The sequence below is a fragment of the Eubalaena glacialis genome, chromosome 11 (assembly GCF_028564815.1).
Source record: "Eubalaena glacialis isolate mEubGla1 chromosome 11, mEubGla1.1.hap2.+ XY, whole genome shotgun sequence".
Taxonomy (NCBI): domain Eukaryota; kingdom Metazoa; phylum Chordata; class Mammalia; order Artiodactyla; family Balaenidae; genus Eubalaena; species Eubalaena glacialis.
Window position 1 is genome coordinate 23,247,646 of NC_083726.1, and position 21,191 is coordinate 23,268,836.

The window sequence follows — 21,191 nt, forward strand, 5'->3', positions numbered from 1 at the left end:
AACCAGGTCGTGGAATTTCTGAGCTTCAGAGATCTTACCTAGCCCCTAATGCAATCCTCAAAATGACAAAAGTGATATAGTACATTATTTTTCACATGGCACTCCAGGAAGAACTCCTCAGATACAAGAGAAAGAGAAGAGATTGCAATGTTGGAGACAATGCGTTCAAAGTAGGCTTGAGGAGTGAGCTGAACTATGATTCACAAACTGAGAAGGGCATTTCAAACAAAGAGAATGAATGCTAGAGTTAAAGCACAGGAGCAGGAAAATGTGGAAAGATTACAGGTACCTGTTCATAGTTCAATCTGACTGGAACAGGATATGTAGAAGGAACAGTAGGGAAAAAAGTTTAGAAAGATATTCAAAGAAACAGCCCAGAGAGCCTGAAGCTAGACTTCTGAGCTGTGGGCAATCAGGGAGTCTCCCACAGAATTTTCTTCTATTTTTTAATATTAGGAATAAAAAGATAACGAAAAAGCAGCCACCATCTCAGGTGTGCACATTAGTAATATTCTGGGTCTCGTTTTTGACTGGTGAAGGTTAAACAGTAGAAATGCCTTTAAGGCTTTTCTTACTGGGCTTAGGCAAAATTGTAAAAGAAATTACACCTCTCTTACCCCCTTTCTTTACTCCTCTGTCCTCCACATTTAGCAATCACCCTCCCAGCCCCACCGAGCCCTGGCTCTCAGATATCTCCATCTTTTCTGTCTGAGTGTTCATTCACAGAAGCAGGGTATCTTGTATGAATGAGAGCAAGGGACCTTAGAAGAGGAGCTGGAAGTGAGAGTAGTTCTAAAGAGGATGAAATGGGAATTTCAGTATTTTAAGAGTGCAATAAGATATACTGAGGTAGGGGGAAGAAACAGAAGCTTTCTGGCTCCCCAAATCATATCAGGAAAAAAGGCATCCTGTGTGACTAAACATAAAATACCCTGGACCGCTACCACTAGGAACCTTCTGGCTCCCTCCTCCTACTTTGTGGGCTTTACTGGACTAGAGGACCAGTGGCTATTATTAACAGCTCTTCCTGGTTGACTGGCACTGCCATTCCCAGCTGTGTCTGATTCAACGTTCATTCCTGACTGAGGTTCTTACTGCTACCCTCCACACATCAAGAAGTCAGAGAGCCTTCCTGAGCAGACATAACAAAGAATTTGACAATCACTGAGGGGAAATGAAGACTAGCTTACTAGCCTTAGCAGCTTTTGTTGCAGATGCTTTCTGATAAGGCAATGATGACAAGGATACCTTTTTTGTTGACCTCAAACATACTGTGCTAGTTGAATCACCTTATATAATAGCTAAACTTCCACCAGCATTATCAGTCAAATGTATAAAGGTTGAGTTTGGGTATGTCTCTACAATTAGCTATAATTTTTGCAATGTATGTACACTAGAATTTTTTCAGCTATATAAATTTAAATTTTAAAAAATGCTAAAGAATCTTTTTACACTTGTAAGAATCAATATATTCTCATTCATTGGCTCAGGTAAACACAGCTACTACTTGGGCTTTATTTACATCGAGGTAAAAGATCAAAAACTACCAAAATAGACCTCAACTTTCACAACTCTAGGTGCTATAATCAAGAGAGCTGATTCTTCAAATTTTGGCAGTAACTTTAGTTGAGCTTGACAAAGATTTACCGAACCCCTACTACATTCCAGGCACTGGGGATACAAAGATGATTAAAATAAACCTCCAAAATGGCAACTATGTGAGGGGTTTGCAGATTTGTTAATTAACTTGATTGTGGTAATTATTTCACAATGTGTACATATATCAAATCATCACATTATATGTCTTAAACATAATATAATTTTGCCAATTATACCTCAGTAAAGCTGGGGGGAAAAAAACAAACCTCCAATTAATTATTTATTAAAACATTAAAAAAACTATAAAACAAAAACCCAACCAGTCAATTCTTGGAAATACCTACCAAGAGTTTTGTTGCATGAATGTACATGCATTAAAACATTTTAAATGTAAAAAGTATTCTGAGCAGAGCAGAAAAAGAGGATGAAACACAACTCATTTCCACAAATAATCTAACTTGGATCCTAAAAATAGTCCCAGAAATTATTTCTCCCTCTGGCTGAGAATATCTGATCTTCAAGGAGGTCATAAAACCTGTGAATTTAGCTTTTGACAGAAAGACTATACTGTATACAATGTCTCAGCAGAATTTCATCAGATGTAGCTTAGTTTTACACATTTCAAAGCCATGTGGAGAGAAAGAAAGGTGAATATTACACTGAGTTTCAGAGCTAATACACTAGTACCATGGGAGCGTATAAGTAAGTTTCTGTACTAAAGGCAAATTTCATTCCAATCATATAGGACTCATAGAGACATAACATAAAACGATTTTTTCCAAAATAGTTTTTAACTGTGTAGTTAAATATTGCCACTGTAGGAAATATATACATATATATAAAACAAGAGAATACATACTAACTCCTGTTTGAACATATGCATTTATATCCTTCTCCTTCACTTCTAAAACCCCACTAAAATGACAAAGTCAAGAATGAGAAAGAAGGTAACAACAAAACATTGGAGGCTGTATAGCAGGAGAATGGTAACTGGCTTTGCAGAACCAAGAAAACAGGATCTTAAAAGCATTAGAAAGACAAAAGCAACAAAACTGACACTACAGAACTCCCAAAATGCTCAGAAACTGAGGTCACAAACTACATCCAGAGGTGGGAATGAGGGTGGGGCTAAAAACAGATGTATCAGGAGTTGTGGGAAGATGGCAGTGATGCAGGCATCTCCTTGAAGCCTCCATAAGAGTAGACAAAGCAACTAAAATAGCAAATCCAAAAATGCACAGACAATATCAACAAGACCATGTTAAGTGACATAGTAGCCCCAAAAACCACAAGATACAAGTAAGTGGGGACAAACTGAGAGCTGCCAAGACTTGCACAGTAACAGCATCTGTATGGGTAGAAGCAGAGGGAAGCATAATGAGTCTGACAAACCTAAAAACAGGAGAATCCCAAAAGAGCCAAGTACCATTCACTGAAAAGTGAAGGACCAACAGGGGACAGCAGTAGGAACTGAGTGCAAGACTGACTGTACTGTGTGGCACAGTCTGGAAGAGCTAAAGCAGTCTAGACCCTATGAACTCTCAAAAATAACTGGGACAATCCTACAATGAGGAGAAACTGTTGGGAATAGAATCTAAAGTGAGAAAAACAAGGATGATGGCAGCAAAGGAAAGGGAAGGTCTCCATAAAAATGAGGGAAGGGGACAGAACAAAGGGATCTCATCAGAACAATGCCCTATTTTTAACACTTCATGAAAACAAAAGAAGATGGAACTGCAGAGCTGTGAAGAAAGAAATGTTGTCCTTCCCAATCCCTTCAAAAAGTTCAGGAAAACTAATTTCCTATAAAAAGAAAAGAATCACTATTGAATCCCAAACAATGTTATTATGAGAAAAGAAAAGAATAAAGTGCAGAATAATACTCCTAAAACAAACCAGAAAGAAGAATCTCTGGATTAAAGGACACCAGCACAACTGAGGGTAGGATAGGAATTTAGAGAACAGGGGGATCAGTGAAGGTTTACACACTAAACGCTGAGACATTATACGATCCACACCCCCCTTCCTGCTCTCTTCCCCCACTTAGCTCTAAGAACCTGTCTGCCAGGTTTATAACCTCCAGGAGAAGACCATAGATTCCTCTCTAGGAATCTGACAAGACCAAGACAAAGAACTAAAGACACTGACAACAAATTTTCCCCATCCAGATCACCTTTCAGAGGAGGTCTCAGTCAATACACAGAGCTCCCAGTCAGCCTTTTAGTATCCATCTCTGGGTTATGAATGATCACCACACAGCTGAGGAAGGCATTTAAAATAAGAGGCCAAAAGAACCAAATAGAAAAAAAAACAAAAAATTGGAGGGAAGAGCAACTATGCAGGAAAATTAGATTTTGAGGGAAAAAATACATATAATGTATATGATATAATTTATACATTATTTATATACCCATCTATCCTCAAAGAAGTAAGATATTTCATCTACAAAACAAGAACACATGCTCTACAAAAAAATTAAACAAACAATAGAAAGGACTCTCCAGCATTAAAAATATAATGGTAGAAATGAAAAACTCAATGAAAGGGTTGGAAGATAAAGCTGAGGAAAACTTCCAGAAAATAGAGTATGGTACAGAAAGATGAAACATAGAAAAAGAAAACTAGATGATCAGTCCAGGAGATCCAATATGTGAATAAGGGATGTTAACAGAAAAAGGAAGCATATAGGGAGTGCGGGGGGCGGGAGTGAATCAAAGAAATAATTCAAGTAAACTTCTGTGAATTGAAAAACATAAGTTTCCAAACTGAGAAGGGATAGTGAAAGTCAAAAACAATGGATGAAACAAACACACAAAGGTACATCATCATGAAATTTCAAAATTCTGGGGACAAAGAGAAGATCCTAAAATCTTCCAGAGAGAAAGATTAGGAATCAGAATGGCTTCAGACTTCTCAACATGAGCTTTGAAACTTGGAAAAAAAAAATAAAACAATGTCTTCAAGGATTTAGGGTAAAATAGTTTCCAACTATTACCAAAGGTAGACTTTTCCTAAATTGCATTAAGGCAGAAAAGGAATTCATAGTACACTTGGTCTACTTAGTCATAACAATGACACTAATGACCTAAACAAAATTTTGTTGTGATTGTGTCAGGATGACAGGGATCAACAAAAGGGTGTGTGCATACGTTGGAGGTAGGACAGGTGGGAGGAGAAAAAGAGCTAAATTTTCATCTTAATATAAGGAATTCAGTAGATAAACCCTCAAACCTAAAAATCAAGAATTAGCACTATAAGCATGCAATATAGGGTCATGAAGGTAAATATCAAAAGAAACATCTAAAAGCTAAAAGTGGTGCTTTAAGAGAAAGAGAAATGGGGGAGTCTATTTTTTATAATGAGCCTTGTAATACTTTAACTTTTAAAAGTATGTGCACTGGAACTTTGATAAAAATAAACTAAGTTTTACAAATGGGACCTAATGAAACTTAAAAGCTTTTGCACAGCAAAGGAAACCATAAACAAGACGAAAAGACAACCCTCAGAATGGGAGAAAATATTTGCAAATGAAGCAACTGACAAAGGTTTAATCTCCAAAACATACAAGCAACTCATGCAGCTCAATATCAAAAAAACAAACAACCCAATCCAAAAATGGGAGGAAGACCTAAATAGACATTTCTCCAAAGAAGATATACAGATTGCCAGCAAACACACGAAAGAATGCTCAACATCATTAATCATTAGAGAAATGCAAATCAAAACTACAATGAGATATCATCTCACACCGGTCAGAATGGCCATCATCAAAAAATCTACAAACAATAAATGCTGGAGAGGGTGTGGAGAAAAGGGAACCCTCTTGCACTGTTGGTGGGAATGTAAATTGATACAGCCACTATGGAGAACAGTGTGGAGGTTCCTTTAAAAACTAAAAATAGAACTACTAAACGACCCAGCAATCCCACTACTGGGCATATACCCTGAGAAAACCATAATTCAAAAAGAGTCATGTACCAAAATGTTCATTGCAGCTCTCTTGACAATAGCCAGGACATGGAAGCAACCTAAGTGTCCATCAACAGATGAGTGGATAAAGAAGATGTGGCACATATATACAATGGAATATTACTCAGCCATAAAAAGAAACCAAATTGAGTTATTTGTAGTGAGGTGGATGGACCTAAAAGTCTGTCATACAGAGTAAAGTAAGTCAGAAAGAGAAAAATAAATACCGTATACTAACACATACATATGGAATCTTAAAAAAAATGGTTCTGAAGAACCTAGGGGCAGGACAGGAATAAAGACGCAGACGTAGAGAATGGACTTGAGGACACGGGGAGGGGGAAGGTAAGCTGGGACGAAGTGAGAGAGTGGCATGGACTTATATATACTACCAAATGTAAAATAGATAGCTAGTGGGAAGCAGCCACATAGCACAGGGAGTTCAGCTCAGTGCTTTGTGACCACCTAGAGGGGTGGGATAGGGAGGGTGGGAGGGAGGGAGATGCAAGAGGGAAGAGATATGGGGACATATGTATATGTATAACTGATTCACTTTGTTATAAAGCAGAAACTAACACACCATTACTAAGCAATTATACTCCAATAAAGATGTTAAAAAATAAAAAAAAATAAAGTAAGTTTTTAAAGAACGTACACACACACAAGTGCTTCCTCACGGAGGGGTTAGAGCTGCAGCAGACACAGCCCTGGGCAGCCCCTTCTCTGCCACCTCCTTCTCTTCCTGAGGGCTCCCCACTCCTCTTGCCCTCCGACGCTACCCAGATAACACTGAAGAAAACCTCTGTGCATAAATATTTCTCCAGAAAATATTTCTCCAAAAAATACTTGATTATTTTCTTAAGATAGGAATAAAAATGTTCAGTCAAAAGCCACGTGGCTAACAGGGTCTTGGTGCTCCAGCCAGGTGTCAGGCCTGTGCCTCTGAGGTGGGAGAGCCGAGCTCAGGACATCGGTCCACCAGAGACCTCCCGGCTCCACGTAATATCAAACGGCAAAAGCTCTCCCAGAGATCTCCATCTCAACACTAAGACCCAGCTCCACTCAATGACCAGCAAGCTACAAAAACCTAGCAAGACAGGAACACAACCCCACCCATTAGCAGAGAGGCTGCCTAAAATCATAATAAGGTCACAGACACACCAAAACACACCACCGGACGTGGTCCTGCCCACCAGAAAGACAAGATCCAGCCTCATCCACCAGAACACAGGCACCAGTCCCCTCCACCAGGATGCCTACACAACCCACTGAACCAACCTTAGGCACTGGGGACAGACACCAAAAACAACAGGAACTACGAACCAGCAGCCTGTGAAAAGGAGACCCCAAACACAGTAAGTTAAGCAAAATAAGAAGACAGAGAAACGCACAGCAGATGAAGGAGCAAGGTAAAAACCCACCAGACCTAACAAATGAAGGGGAAATAGGCAGTCTACCTGAAAAAGAATTCAGAGTAATAATAGTAAAGATGATCCAAAATCTTGGAAATAGAATGGATAAAATACAAGAAATGTTTAACAAGGACCTAGAAGAACTAAAGAGCAAACAGACAATAATGAACAACACAATAAATGAAATTAAAAATTCTCTAGAAGGAATCAATAGCAGAATAACTGAGGCAGAAGAACAGATAAGTGACCTGGAAGATAAAATAGTGGAAATAACTACCGCAGAGCAGAATAAAGAAAAAAGAATGAAAAGAATTGAGGACAGTCTCAGAGACCTGTGGGACAACATTAAACACACCAACATTCGAATTACAGGGGACCCAGAAGAAGAAGAGAAAAAGAAAGGGACTGAGAAAATATTTGAAAAGATTATAGTTGAAAACTTCCCTAATATGGGAAAGGAAACAGTCAGTCAAGTCCAGGAAGCGCAGAGAGTCCCATACAGAATAAATCCAAGGAGAAATATGCCAAGACACATATTAATCAAACTATCAAAAATTAAATACAAACAAAAAATATTAAAAGCAGCAAGGGAAAAACAACAAATAACATACAAGGGAATCCCCATAAGGTTAACAGCTAATCTTTCAGCAGAAACTCTGCAAGCCAGAAGAGACTGGCAGGACATATTTAAAGTGATGAAAGGGAAAAACCTACAACCAAGATTACTCTACCCAGCAAGGATCTCATTCAGAGTCGACAGAGAAATTAAAACCTTTACAGACAAGCAAAAGCTAAGAGAATTCAGCACCACAAAACCAGCTTTAGAACAAATGCTAAAGGAACTTCTCCAGGCAGGAAACACAAGGGAGGGAAAAGACCTACAATAACAAACCCAAAACAATTAAGAAAATGGTAACAGGAACAAACATATTGACAATTACCTTAAATATAAATGGATTAAATGCTCCAACCAAAAGACATAGACTGCCTGAATGGATACAAAAACAAGACCCGTATATATGCTGTCTACATGAGACCCACTTCAGACCTACGGACACATACAGACTGAAAGTGAGGGAAAAAGATATTCCATGCAAATGGAAATCAAAAGAAAGCTGGAGTAGCAGTTCTCATATCAGACAAAATAGACCTTAAAATAAAGACTATTACAAGAGACAAAGAAGGACACTACATAATGATCAAGGGATCAATCCAAGAAGAAGATATAACAATTGTAAATATTTATGCACCCAACATAGGAGCACCTCAGTACATAAGGCAAATACTAACAGTCATAAAAGGGGAAATCGACAGTAATACAATCACAGTACGGGACTTTAACACCCCACTTTCACCAATGGACAGATCATCCAAAGTGAAAATAAATAAGGAAACACAAGCTTTAAATGATACATTAAACAAGATGGACTTAACTGATATTTATAGGACATTCCATCCAAAAACAACAGAATACACTTTCTTCTCAAGTGCTCATGGAACATTCTCCAAGATAGATCATATCCTGGGTCACAAATCAAGCCTTGGTAAATTTAAGAAAATTGAAACTGTATCAATATCTTTTCCAACCACACACTATGAGACTAGATATCAATTACGGAAAAAAATCTGTAAGAAATACAAACACATGGAGGCTAAACAATACACTACTTAATAATCAAGAGATCACCGAGGAAATCAAAAAATACCTAGAAACAAATGACTATGAAAACATGATTACCCAAAACCTATGGGATGCAGCAAAAGCAGTTCTAAGAGGGAAGTTTATAGCAATACAATACTACCTCAAGAAACAAGAAATATCTCAATAAACAACCTAACCTTACACCTAAAGCAATTAAAGAAAGAAGAACAAAATAACCCCAGAGTTAGCAGAAGGAAAGAAATCATAAAGATCAGATCAGAAATAAATGAAAAAGAAATGAAGAAAACAATAGCAAAGATCAATAAAACTCAAAGCTGGTTCTTTGAGAAGATAAACAAAATGGATAAACCATTAGCCAGACTCATTGAGAAAAAAAGAGAGAAGACTCAAATCAACAGAATTAGAAATGAAAAAGGAGAAGTGACAACTGACACTGCAGAAATACAAAGGATCATGAGAGATTACTACAAGCAACTATATGTCAATAGAATGGACAACCTGGAAGAAATGGACAAATTCTTAGAAAAGCACAAACTTCTGAGACTGAACCAGGAAGAAACAGAAAATATAAACAGACCAATCACAAACACTGAAATTGAAACTGTGATTAAAAATCTTCCAACAAACAAAAGCCCAGGACCAGATGGCTTCACAAGCGAATTCTATCAAACATTTAGAGAAGAGCTAACACCTATCCTTCTCAAACTCTTCCAAAATATAGCAGAAGGAGGAACACTCCCAAACTCATTCTATGAGGTCACCATCACCCTGATACCAAAACCAGACAAAGATGTCATAAAAAAAGAAAACTACAGGCCAATATCATTGATGAACATAGATGCAAAAATCCTCAAAAAAATACTAGCACAGAGAATCCAACAGCACATTAAAAGGATCATACACCATGATCAAGTGGGGTTTATCCCAGGAATACAAGGATTCTTCAATATACGCATATCAATCAGTGTGATAAACCATATTAACAAATTGAAGGAGAAAAACCATATGATCATCTCAACAGATGCAGAAAAAGTTTCAACAAAATTCAACACCCATTTATGATAAAAAGGTAGGCATAGAGGGAACTTACCTCAACATAATAAAGGCCATATATGACAAACCCACAGCCAACATCGTTCTCAATGGTGAAAAACTGAAACCATTTCCACTAAGATCAGGACCAAGACAAGGTTGTCCACTCTCACCACTATTATTCAACATAGTTTTGGAAGTTTTAGCCACAGCAATCAGAGAAGAAAAAGAAATAAAAGGAATACAAATCAGAAAAGAAGAAGTAAAGCTGTCACTGTTTGCAGATGACATGATACTATACATAGAGAATCGTAAAGATGCCACCAGAAAACTACTAGAGCTAATCAATGAATTTGGTAAAGTTGCAGGATACAAAATTAATGCACAGAAATCTCTTGCATTCCTATACAGTAATGATGAAAAATCTGAAAGAGAAATTAAGGAAACACTCCCATTTACCACTGCAACAAAACGAATAAAATACCTAGGAATAAACCTACCAAAGGAGACAAAAGACCTGTATGCAGAAAACTATAAGACACTGATGAAAGAAATTAAAGATGATACAAACAGATGCAGAGATATACCATGTTCCTGTATTGGAAGAATCAATGTTGTGAAAATGACTATACTACCCAAAGCAATCTACAGATTCAATGCTATCCCTATCAAACTACCAATGGCATTTTTCACAGAACTAGAACAAAAAATTTCACAATTTGTATGGAAACACAAAAGAGCCCGAGTAGCCAAAGCAATCTTGAGAAAGAAAAATGGAGCTGGAGGAATCAGGCTCACAGACTTCAGACTATACTACAAAGCTACAGTAATCAATACAGTATGGTACTGGCACAAAAACAGAAATACAGATCAATGGAACAGGATAGAAAGCCCAGAGATAAACCCACGCACCAATAAAGGAGGCAAGAATATACAATGTAGAAAAGATAGCCTCTTCAATAAGTGGTGCTGGGAAAACAGGACAGCTACATGTAAAAGAATGAAATTAGAACACTCCCTAACACCATACACAAAAATAAACTCAAAATGGATTAAAGACCTAAATGTAAAGCCAGACACTATAAAACTCTTAGAGGAAAACAGAGGTAGAACATTCTGTGACATAAATCACAGCAAGATCCTTTTTGACCCACCTCCTAGAGAAATGGAAATAAAAACAAAAATACACAAATGGGACCTAGTGAAACTTAAAAGCTTTTGCACAGCAAAGGAAACCATAAACAAGACCAAAAGACAACCCTCAGAATGGGAGAAAATACTTGCAAACGAAGCAACTGACAAAGGATTAATCTCCAAAATTTACAAGCAGCTCATGCAGCTCAATATCAAAAAAACAAACAACCCAATCCAAAATTGAGCAGAAGACCTAAATAGACATTTCTCCAAAGAAGATATACAGATTGCCAACAAACACATGAAAGGATGCTCAACATCACCAATCATTAGAGAAAGGCAAGTCAAAACTACAATGAGGTATCACCTCACACCGGTCAGAATGGCCATCATCAAAAAATCTACAAACTATAAATGCTGGAGAGGGTGTGGAGAAAAGGGAACCCTCTTGCACTGTTGGTGGGAATGTAAATTGATACAGCCACTGTGGAGAACAGTATGGAGGTTCTTTTAAAAATTAAAAATAGAACTACCATATGACCCAGCAATCCCACTACGGGGTATATACCCTGAAAAAACCATAATTCAAAAAGAGTCATGTACCACAGTGTTCACTGCAGCTCTATTTACAATAGCCAGGATGGGAGCAACCTAAGTGTCCATCGACAGATGAATGGATAAAGAAGATGTGGCACATATATACAATGGAATATTACTCAGACATAAAAAGAAACCAAACTGAGTTATTTGTAGTGAGGTGGATGGACCTAAAGTCTGTCATACAGAGTGAAGTAAGTCAGAAAGAGAAAAACAAATACCGTATACTAATACATACATATGGAATCTAAAAAAAAAATGGTTCTGAAGAACCTAGGGCAGGACAGGAATAAAGACGCAGACGTAGAGAATGGACTTGAGGACACGGGGAGGGGGAAGGGTAAGCTGGGACGAAGTGAGAGAGTGGTATGGACTTATATATACCACCAAATGTAAAATAGATAGCTAGTGGGAAGCAGCCACATAGCACAGGGAGATCAGCTCGGTGCTTTGTGAACACCCAGAGGGCTGGGATAGGGAGAGTGGGAGGGAGACGCAAGACAGAGGAGATATGGGGATGTATGTATATGTATAACTGATTCACTTTGTTATAAAGCAGAAACTAACACACCATTGTAAAGGAATTATACTCCAATAAAGATGTTAAAAAAATAAAAAAATAAAAACATACAGTAGGCTTAAGGCCTCTAGATCCACAATCTTTCGTTATGGTAAACTATTCTTTTTTCACAGGATTTTATCCCTGTAATAAACATCTTACACTTAAAGGAAAGAATGAAATTATTTCAATCAGATTTTACTACTGTAAAGAAAAATAGAAATTACATAAATGTGGCAAAAAGTATATTTATTGATTCAAATCCAAGTACCAAGGCAGGTGGGAGAATTCAAATGAATGCTTGATTTTCAAAATAAACAATCTCCCAGTAGAGGGTTCTCAGTCAAACTGCCTGCCTCACTCACAGAAAAATAGGGGTTTCATTTATGCCCATGTGCATAATCTAAAGGGAAGCCAAAATAATCTGATCTGAAAGTTTAAAATACATATCAGATTTGAGGCATAATCAAAGTGTTCCTTCATTAGAGTCAGCATTATGTATGTTAGAAGTTCAACCTCCCTCTCACCTGAACTGCAGAGTCATCAGAGCTTGAGATAAGAGTCTTTGCATCAGCTGTGAACTGCATGTGCCGTACAGTGTTCTTGTGCCCAATCCTGGATCGGAAGATTCTGTTGTTTAGGAGTTCTAAAATCTTCAAAGTAAAAAACCAGAGAAAATTAATACAAAGAAATTCAGCAACACCCAGGCATTACAACCCCAAAATATTAAATCGAAACTAGACTACAGAAGGGTATAGAATTTCCATCTCAGTGCTTTCAGTTTAACTAAAGAGACACAAATGAATGGCACAAATACAGACATGCACGTCTATGCACACACACACATACACACCCTAAAATAAAACATTCACTGGAATGACCAGATGGCAGTAGGAACCAGTGGTCCTTCTGAGTATTCAACTACCCAATTCATCAAACAAGTAGCAGTCTGAGCTTAGCCTCCAAAAAGAAAATGACATTTAAGATGGATGAGAAGGAAGAAAGAAAAAAATCCTAGATGAGAGACAAGGCAAGCTCTTTATAAAACAACACAGAGACAATGCAAGATAAAGGATGATGAGGGAGACAGGTAAAGGAAAAGAGGATATGAGCAGGCTGGGAGGCAGTACACTGAGGAGACTTGAAAGGGCTAAAGATTAATATGCCAAATACAGAGAATAAGAAAGTAGAAAAGAACTCAAAAAATAACAACTACATCAAAAAGGCTTTCAAATAAACTCACACTAAAAAGTAAATATGTACTAAGTAAGCACTAGGGATGTAACGTACAACACGATAAATATAATTAACACTGCTGTACACTCTACATGAAAGTTATTAAGAGAGTAAATCCTAAGTGTTCTCATCAAAAGGAAACATATTTTTCTATTTCTTTGATTTTGTGTCTATGTGAGATGGTGGATGTTCACTAAACTTACTGTGATAACCATTTCATGATGTAAGTCAAATAATTACGCTGTATACCTTACACTTACACAGTGCTGTATGTCAATTATATCTCAATAAAGCTGAAAGGTAAAAAAAACCTCCTCTTTGTGGGGCAATATGGACTGGAGAATATTTGTGTAATTCCTTACGACAATGAATCCAAAGTAAAATAAATGTGGCTAGTGGCATAATTAACAAATTAAGAAACAATTCCAAAAAGCTCAGGTGAGAAAAGGAGTCAATATTCTTTGAAAAACTATTATGTAGCTAGAGAAAGTGTGCTTTTGTGATGAATTTCACTTGTGATGAAATCACTTTTTCCCAAAATGATTTTTATTATACTGTCTTTTTTTCCTTACAAGCTGATTTTATTTTTATTTATTTGCTCTTACTTGACAAATTAAGGATTTCAGGTGGTAAACTGGTGTACTTCTAATACCAAAAGTAGAACAGCAAGGATTGGTGAAATAGGTAAACATAAGGCACCTGCACTGATATTCCCGATGAACCTGATCAGAACCCACATGGAAACAGCTTACACCCCTAAACGGCCAAGTTTCTAAGAAGAGAAAAAATGCTCTTTGCACAGTAAGCTAAATCTCTGAGAGTGTTTGATATATTTGGAGAACAGCAAGACAACTGGGCAGAGAATAAGGAACACAAAAAGACAAAGTATGAGAAAGAATAGTAAAAGCAATATGAAAAATATACAACCAATAGGATTGTAAGATTATTTTTAATCTAACAGAGGAATGACTAATTATCACAGAAAGATTTATTTAGTATATAAGTCTACAATGCCAGGCGTATCATTAATTTTAAATAAAAACTATATTGCACGGAATGCCTCTGCAGAAGAGAACTGAATACCCGAATGGCTCCATCTTCGCCTCCAAATGCAAGGTACTGAAGATGTGGACTTAAGCAACAGCAACTCACTTGAGCTTCAGTCAGATAATCAATCTGACCTGTGTTTCCATTAATGAGCTAATGAAAAATAAGTCACAATCAGGTATTAGACTGTAAGAGCAGTTTTTGTTCTTTAGAACAGAGACTTCAACTGAAAAAATTAAAATGAATATAACCAACAAGAGCTCCCAGGGGAACAACAAAACCCTATTCTATTCTCAGCAGCTGCATTTAGCACTTCACACTTCCATTTCATTTCACTTTTGTGGTTCATATACATTTTCGTAAAATAAAACAAGCTTTAAAAGGTTTAAAAAGCAGCTGCTGTGCCCACCACCTGAGACACATCTGTCTGATTTGCAATCCCACAGCTAGCTCCACACTCTGTTTCCCATTTCTTCACAAAGCCCATTTTAATAGGGCTATCGTTTATTAAAATACACTTCCCTGTATTTTTCAAGGGGTTTGGTGAAACAGGACTGAGACAGACATTACATAAAAAGACAAGTTAAAATTAAAATGGGTTTTATTATCCTCCAAATTACTCGCCAAACAGTATAAATTAAGATTTTTTTTCCCTTTTTTCTTTTGGGAGGAGGAGGCATTGGAGAACAACCCATTAGCACAATTTGGGTTGTAATGCATAGACTAAGAGTACCAAGTTTCATAACCTGTACCAAAACTAATGATTATTCTTTAAAATTCCACTAATAAAAATACCTTATCACTCAACTAAAACATGTGACCTGGGAAAATATTTCTCAATCTTAAATCAACTAACTGTCAGATCTATCTCTCTAGCTAAAATTACAACCTAAAAGTCTTGAATTATTTTTCAATACGAAATAAGCAGTCACCTTCGTTTCAGGTACAAAGATTATAGGGTCAATCAATCAAGATAGCTTTTCCTTTACAATATTTTACCCGGCATGTTCTGATCTATTAGACATTCAAAATGAAGACTGAATTACTAAAAGGTGAACATCTTCTTTCCCTCAAAAATCAATTTCCATACTTTTTTAAGTAGTGACTAAAGAATGTATGTTCACTTAAATGGAACTATTACTTGTCAGTTTAATTGTCCTCTAAACTCTCCCGCAATCAATGACATAGAATAAAATACTTTTATAGTCAGATGACTTCTTGAAGTCTCAGTTATGACAACTATTAAAGAAAGGTTGCACAAATTTAATAAAGGTAATATAAGTATTGAACTTGACAAGAAAACTGTAGTGGAAAAAACCCCAAGTGGAAGAATCAGTCTGCTAAAAATCAGTAATGAGGAAATCACATTCAATTCCACATCCCAATTCATCCCAGAAATACAGGGCATTAGGAGCTCCTCATCGACACAGTAAGGACAATAGTAAAACTTGTAAAATACAGAACAAGCCATATTTAGAGGTGTCTCACAGCTTGACTCTGACCCCCACAGCAGTCGAGAAGAAATTACCACACGCCATAGACAATTTACTCCCAGATCTCTGCTTCCTGAGTTTGGATTCCACCTTGACCCTATAAAGCAGCTTACAGATTTTTGAAAATGAAAAGGACTTTACAGGTGAAGAAAGTGAGGTTCAGAGAAGTGATGCTATTTACTCAACATCACAGAACCGGCTGACGATAAAGCTTGAACTTGTACCTTGGTCTCCTCAGTAAACAGTCACTATTCCCTCTACTACATCAAGCTGAGCTTTGCGGCTTTAGAACTTGTTAAGCTCCGTCCTACCCTGTCAGTCTGTCTCAAGCTCTTGCTACATCTCACACCTTCCATGTGCGTGCTCCCTCTATTTCTCTCTCCTCTTCTCTATTCCATTTCTCTCTTCACTCTAGTTCCATTCCACTATCTCATCTCATTCTCTCACATGTTCTTGCTCCCCGTCTTCCAGTTACTAACAGAAGAGGAATGAGGTAAAGCAAGGTATCACCTTGTTTAATTCTAAATACTAGCATATCTGAGCCTCAGCTCAAGACCCACATATTTATAAAACTGATACCTACTGAGCATGTTAGATACTATACAATTACGCATGATCAAGTCCAAAAACAAACAAGAAAAATTTTGAATTGAGAGTTCAATCAAAACACTTTTTCCAACTATTTTCTAAAAAATACTCACTTGCAGACGTTTTATATCGTCAACTGCAAGAACCATCACTTCATTTTCTTGAAACACAACATCTATTTCTTGCTTTAACGCTATAGCAGAGTTCTTACATACTTTCTTTGTCTCCCAGAGCTGATTAAGAAATTAAAATACTAAAGTAAGATAACTGCATTCTCTGAAATGATGCAAAGACAAGTCTTAGTCTTAAAAACAATATACAATCATACTTCACTCTCCAAATGCCTATAATGCTAGAAAATTTTCAATTAGATTTTAATTCAACAATAGAAATTTATTAATTACATAGTATAGGAAGAAGCAGTTATTATTAAGAGTAATGAATGCTAGAATCAAAATGCCTTAGTATGAATTCTAGTTCTACTGAAAGTTGTGACTTTGGGCAGATTACTTAACCTGGTGCTGCTCAAAGATAAGGACCTCCTGCTGTTTCTCACTGTTTGATACCAAGATAAGGAGCAAATCAGCTATATCACTAAACACACTGTTAACAGTATGCTTATGATACAGTTGATTTTTTTAAACAAGACTTTCTTGATGAAGGAAGCAGTGCATTGATTTACATTCTGGCTCAAGCCTATTGAGAATGGCACTTTAAACAGCACTGACTTAACCTTTCTGTGACTGTTTCCTCAGCTGCAAAAAGGATTGCTATGAGAATTAGCAAATTAACACAGGCACAGTACTTTGCCCAACGTCTGGCATACAGTAAATACTAAACAAATTTTAGCTAAACACAAATTTGTACAAAACACTGTATTAGATGCTACAGGGACAAACCAGGGTCTCCGGCCTCAAAGAGCTTATAATTTAAGATGTGTGAACAAGTCTGAGGGGCAGTGAAACATCAGTGGTTAAGAGTTTTAAAATAACTCTGTGCTGGGAGATCAGCTCGGTGCTTTGTGACCACCTACAGGGGTGGGATAGGGAGGGTGGGAGGGAGACACAAGAGGGAGGGGATATGGGGATATATGTATACATATAGCTGATTCACTTTGTCATACAGCAGAAACTAACACACCATTGTAAAGCAATTATACTCCAATAAAGATGTTAAAAAAAAATAACTCTGTGCTTAAATTCAAGGCACAATTTGATAAGTACCATTAGAAAATGACACACAGTCACATAGCATTAAAGGAGAAAGACATTCTCCCAAATGGAATACTAGGAAAGGCTTCACTGAAAGCTTGAGGGGACTTGTAGGGCTGTTAGGATTTCAACAAGGAGAGATACAGAGAAGTAGGTTATTCCAAACATAAGAAAACACATAGGGCTCCCCTGGTGGTGCACTGGTTGGGAATCCGCCTGCCAATGCACGGGACACGGGTTCGAGCCCTGGTCCGGGAAGATCCCACATGCCGCGGAGCAACTGGGCCCGTGAGCCACAGCTGCTGAGCCTGCGCTCTGGAGCCCGCAAGCCACAGCTCCTGAAGCCCGAGCACCTGGAGCCCGTGCTCTGCAACAAGAGAAGCCACCACAATGAGAAGCCCACGCACTGCAAGGAAGAGCAGCCCCCGCTCACCGCAACTAGAGAAAGCCCCTGCACAGCAACAAAGACCCAACGCAGCCAAAAATAAATAAATAAAATAATTTTTTTTTAAAATACCTTTAAAAAAAAAGAAAATACAGGGAAGCAGGGAAGTACAGGGTGTTTGGGGAAATGTGAGCAATTCAGTGTAGGTTACCTGTAGAAATAAAACAGAAGACAGACTGGTACAGAATAGGCTGTACTGTAGAGAAGTTTAATGGCAGACTTTGGAGTACATATTTGTTGGGTTGGCCGAAAGTTTCATTCAGTTTTTTCCGTAAGATGGCTCTAGTAGCACTTAGTTGTCTTTAACTTCATTCGAAACAATTTTGTTAGACTATATGTGACAGCTGCCATATCAGCATGCATTTAAAAAAAAGACATCAAAATTGGTGAATTTTTGTGTAGCCATTTTAATATTGAAGATGGAAGAAAAAGCAACAACATTTTGGGCATAGTATGCTTTATTATTTCAAGAAAGGTAAAAACGTAACCGAGGGCCTCCCTGGTGGCGCAGTGGTTGATAATCTACCTGCCAATGCAGGGGACACAGGTTCAAGCCCTTGTCCGGGAAGACCCCACATGCCGCGGAGCAACTAAGCCCGTGCACCACAACTACTGAACCTGTGCTCTAGAGCCTGTGAGCCACAACTACTGAGCCCACGTGCTGCAACTACTGAAGCCCGCGTGCCTAGAGCCCGTGTTCCGCAACGAGAAGCCACCACAATGAGAAGCCCGCGCACCACAACGAAGAGTAGCCCCCACTCGCCGCAATTAGAGAAAGCCCGTGCACAGCAACGAAGACCCAACACAGCCAAAAATAAATTAATTAATTAAATAAATTTATTAATAAAAAAAAGAACACAATCAAAACGCAAAAGAAAAGATTTGTGCAGTGTATGGAGAAGGTGCTGTGACAGACCAAACATGTCAAAAATGGTTTGCAAAGTTTTGTGTTGGAGATTTCTTTCTGGATGATGCTCCACGGTCGGGTAGGCCAGCTGAAGTTGATAACGATCAAATCGAGATATTAATTGACAACAATCGTTATACCATGCAGGAGATAGCCAACATACTCAAAATATCCAAATCAAGTGTTGAAAATCACCTGCACCAGCTTGAATATGTTCACTACTTTAATGTTTGGGTTCCACATAAGTGAAAAAAACCTTCTTGATCATATTTCCACATGCAATTCTCTATTGAAACGTAACGAAAACGTTCCGTTTGGGACAAAGTGAGAGAGTAGCATTGACATATATACACTGTAAAATAGACAGGTAGTGCGAAGCAGCTGCATTGCACAGGGAGATCAGCTCTGTGCTTTGTGACCACCTAGAGCGGTGGGATAGGGAGGGTGGGAGGGAGACGCAAGAGGGAGGGGATATGGGGATATATGTATACGTATAGCTGATTCACTTTGTTATACAGCAGAAACTAACACACCATTGTAAAGCAGTTATACTCCAATAAAGATGTTAATTAATTAATTAAACAAATTGTGACGGGCGATGAAAAGTGGATACTGTACAATAACGTGAAACGGAAGAGACTGTGGGCCAAACGAAATGAACCGCCAACAACCACACCAAAGGCTGGTCTTCATCCAAAGAAGGTGATGTTGCGTATATGGTGGGATTGGAAGGGAGTTCTCTATTATGAGCTCCTTCCGGAAAACCAAACGATTAATTCCAAGAATTACTGCTCCCAATTAGATCAAATCAAAGCAGCACTCGACGAAAAGCGTCCAGACTTAGTCAACAGAAAACGCATAATCTTCCATCAGTATAATGCAAGACCACATGTTTCTTTGATGACCAAGCAAAAAATGTTACAGCTTGGCTGGGAAGTTCTGATTCATCTGCCGTATTCACCAGATGTTGCACCTTCGGATTTCCATTTACTTAGGTCTTTACAAAATTCTCTTAATGGAAAAAATTTCAATTCCCTGGAAGACTGTAAAAGGCACTGGGAACAGTTCTCTGCTCAAAAAGATAAAAAGTTTTGGGAAGACGCAATTATGAAGTTGCCTGAAAAAATGGCAGAAGATAGTGGAACGAAAGGGTGAATAAGTTGTTCAACAAAGTTCTTGGTGAAAATGAAAAATGTGTCTTATTTTTACTTAAAAACCGAAGGCACTTTTTGGCCAACCCAATACTTTGGTAGACAAGGGAGCTACTACCTGTTTTTGAGCAAAAATGACATGATTGGGGGCTTCCCTGGTAGTCCAGGGGTTAAGACTCTGCGCTTCCACTGCAGGGGGCACGGTTCAGTCCCTGGTTAGGGAACTAAGATCCTGCAAGCCACTTGGCCAAAAAAAAAAAAAAAAAAGAAAATTACATGACTGTATTGTACATGAGGAATACACCTTGCAAGCAGCATGTAAAAAACCAAGAAAGAAAAGACTTGTAGCAGAGGCTAATACAAGAAAGGCAACAGCTAATGAGCACCTAAAATTGAAATGGAAAAGTAGAAATAAATGATAGAAAATGGAAAGGTATCAATAGAATCCATTAGAATTGGCAAGTAATTGGATGTGGGAATTCAAGGTAATGGAAAGAGTCAAAAGTTACTCTGAGGACTCAAATGTAATATATTTAAATTAACCAAAATACAGTTTAATCATTGGACTTTTCCAGCACCTGGACCATGGTAACACTCAACGAACATGTACTGAATGAATGAGACTGCTATAGTCCACATAATAGCTCTTTTCAAGGATAAATATGAAACCAGCAGTTTCCTGTTTTACTTCCCTCAATACTGCCCATCAATTTCTTAATTGGTAGGAGATTTAGCTTACCATCATTAAATGTCTAAAATGAAAATCTCAATATATCTCACCCTGATTGTCTGGTCATCAGAAGACGTCAAAAATGATGATCCATCAGGAGAAAACATCACACAATGGACCCAACTTAAATGTCCTCTGCAATCACCTACTTTTAAACATGAGTCCATATTCCACAACTACAGAATAAACACAACAAATAGGAAATCACATTCATAAGCATTTTGAATATATCAAGAATATTAAAAATAGCAAGAATGATCCAGCAATTCCACTTCCATGAATATAGCCCAAAAATACACTAGCAAAAATACAAAATAACTTGTGTGGATTATTCACTGCATTGTTATTTTTAACAGCAAAAAAACTGGAAACAACTCAAATGACCATCAATAGGGAACTAACTGAATAAACTGCATTA

The 21,191-nt window shown here is 37.7% G+C and overlaps 1 protein-coding gene across 5 annotated transcripts in view; it reads right to left on the reverse strand.

The window, feature by feature from the left end:
* The window catches only part of APAF1 (apoptotic peptidase activating factor 1), a 109,510-nt gene that overhangs the window by 31,864 nt on the left and 56,455 nt on the right, over positions 1-21,191 (reverse strand). For all 5 annotated transcript variants that reach the window (XR_009702639.1, XR_009702640.1, XM_061206224.1 and 2 more), the window contains 4 exons: positions 20,824-20,949; positions 16,443-16,562; positions 14,285-14,401; positions 12,493-12,618 (listed from right to left, as the gene is read on the reverse strand). Coding sequence is in view for 3 of the 5 variants with exons in the window: in XM_061206224.1 (XP_061062207.1) it covers positions 12,493-12,618; positions 14,285-14,401; positions 16,443-16,562; positions 20,824-20,949 (489 nt within the window). In the remaining 2 variants the exon portion in view is untranslated. The remainder of the gene's footprint in view (positions 1-12,492; positions 12,619-14,284; positions 14,402-16,442; positions 16,563-20,823; positions 20,950-21,191) is intronic.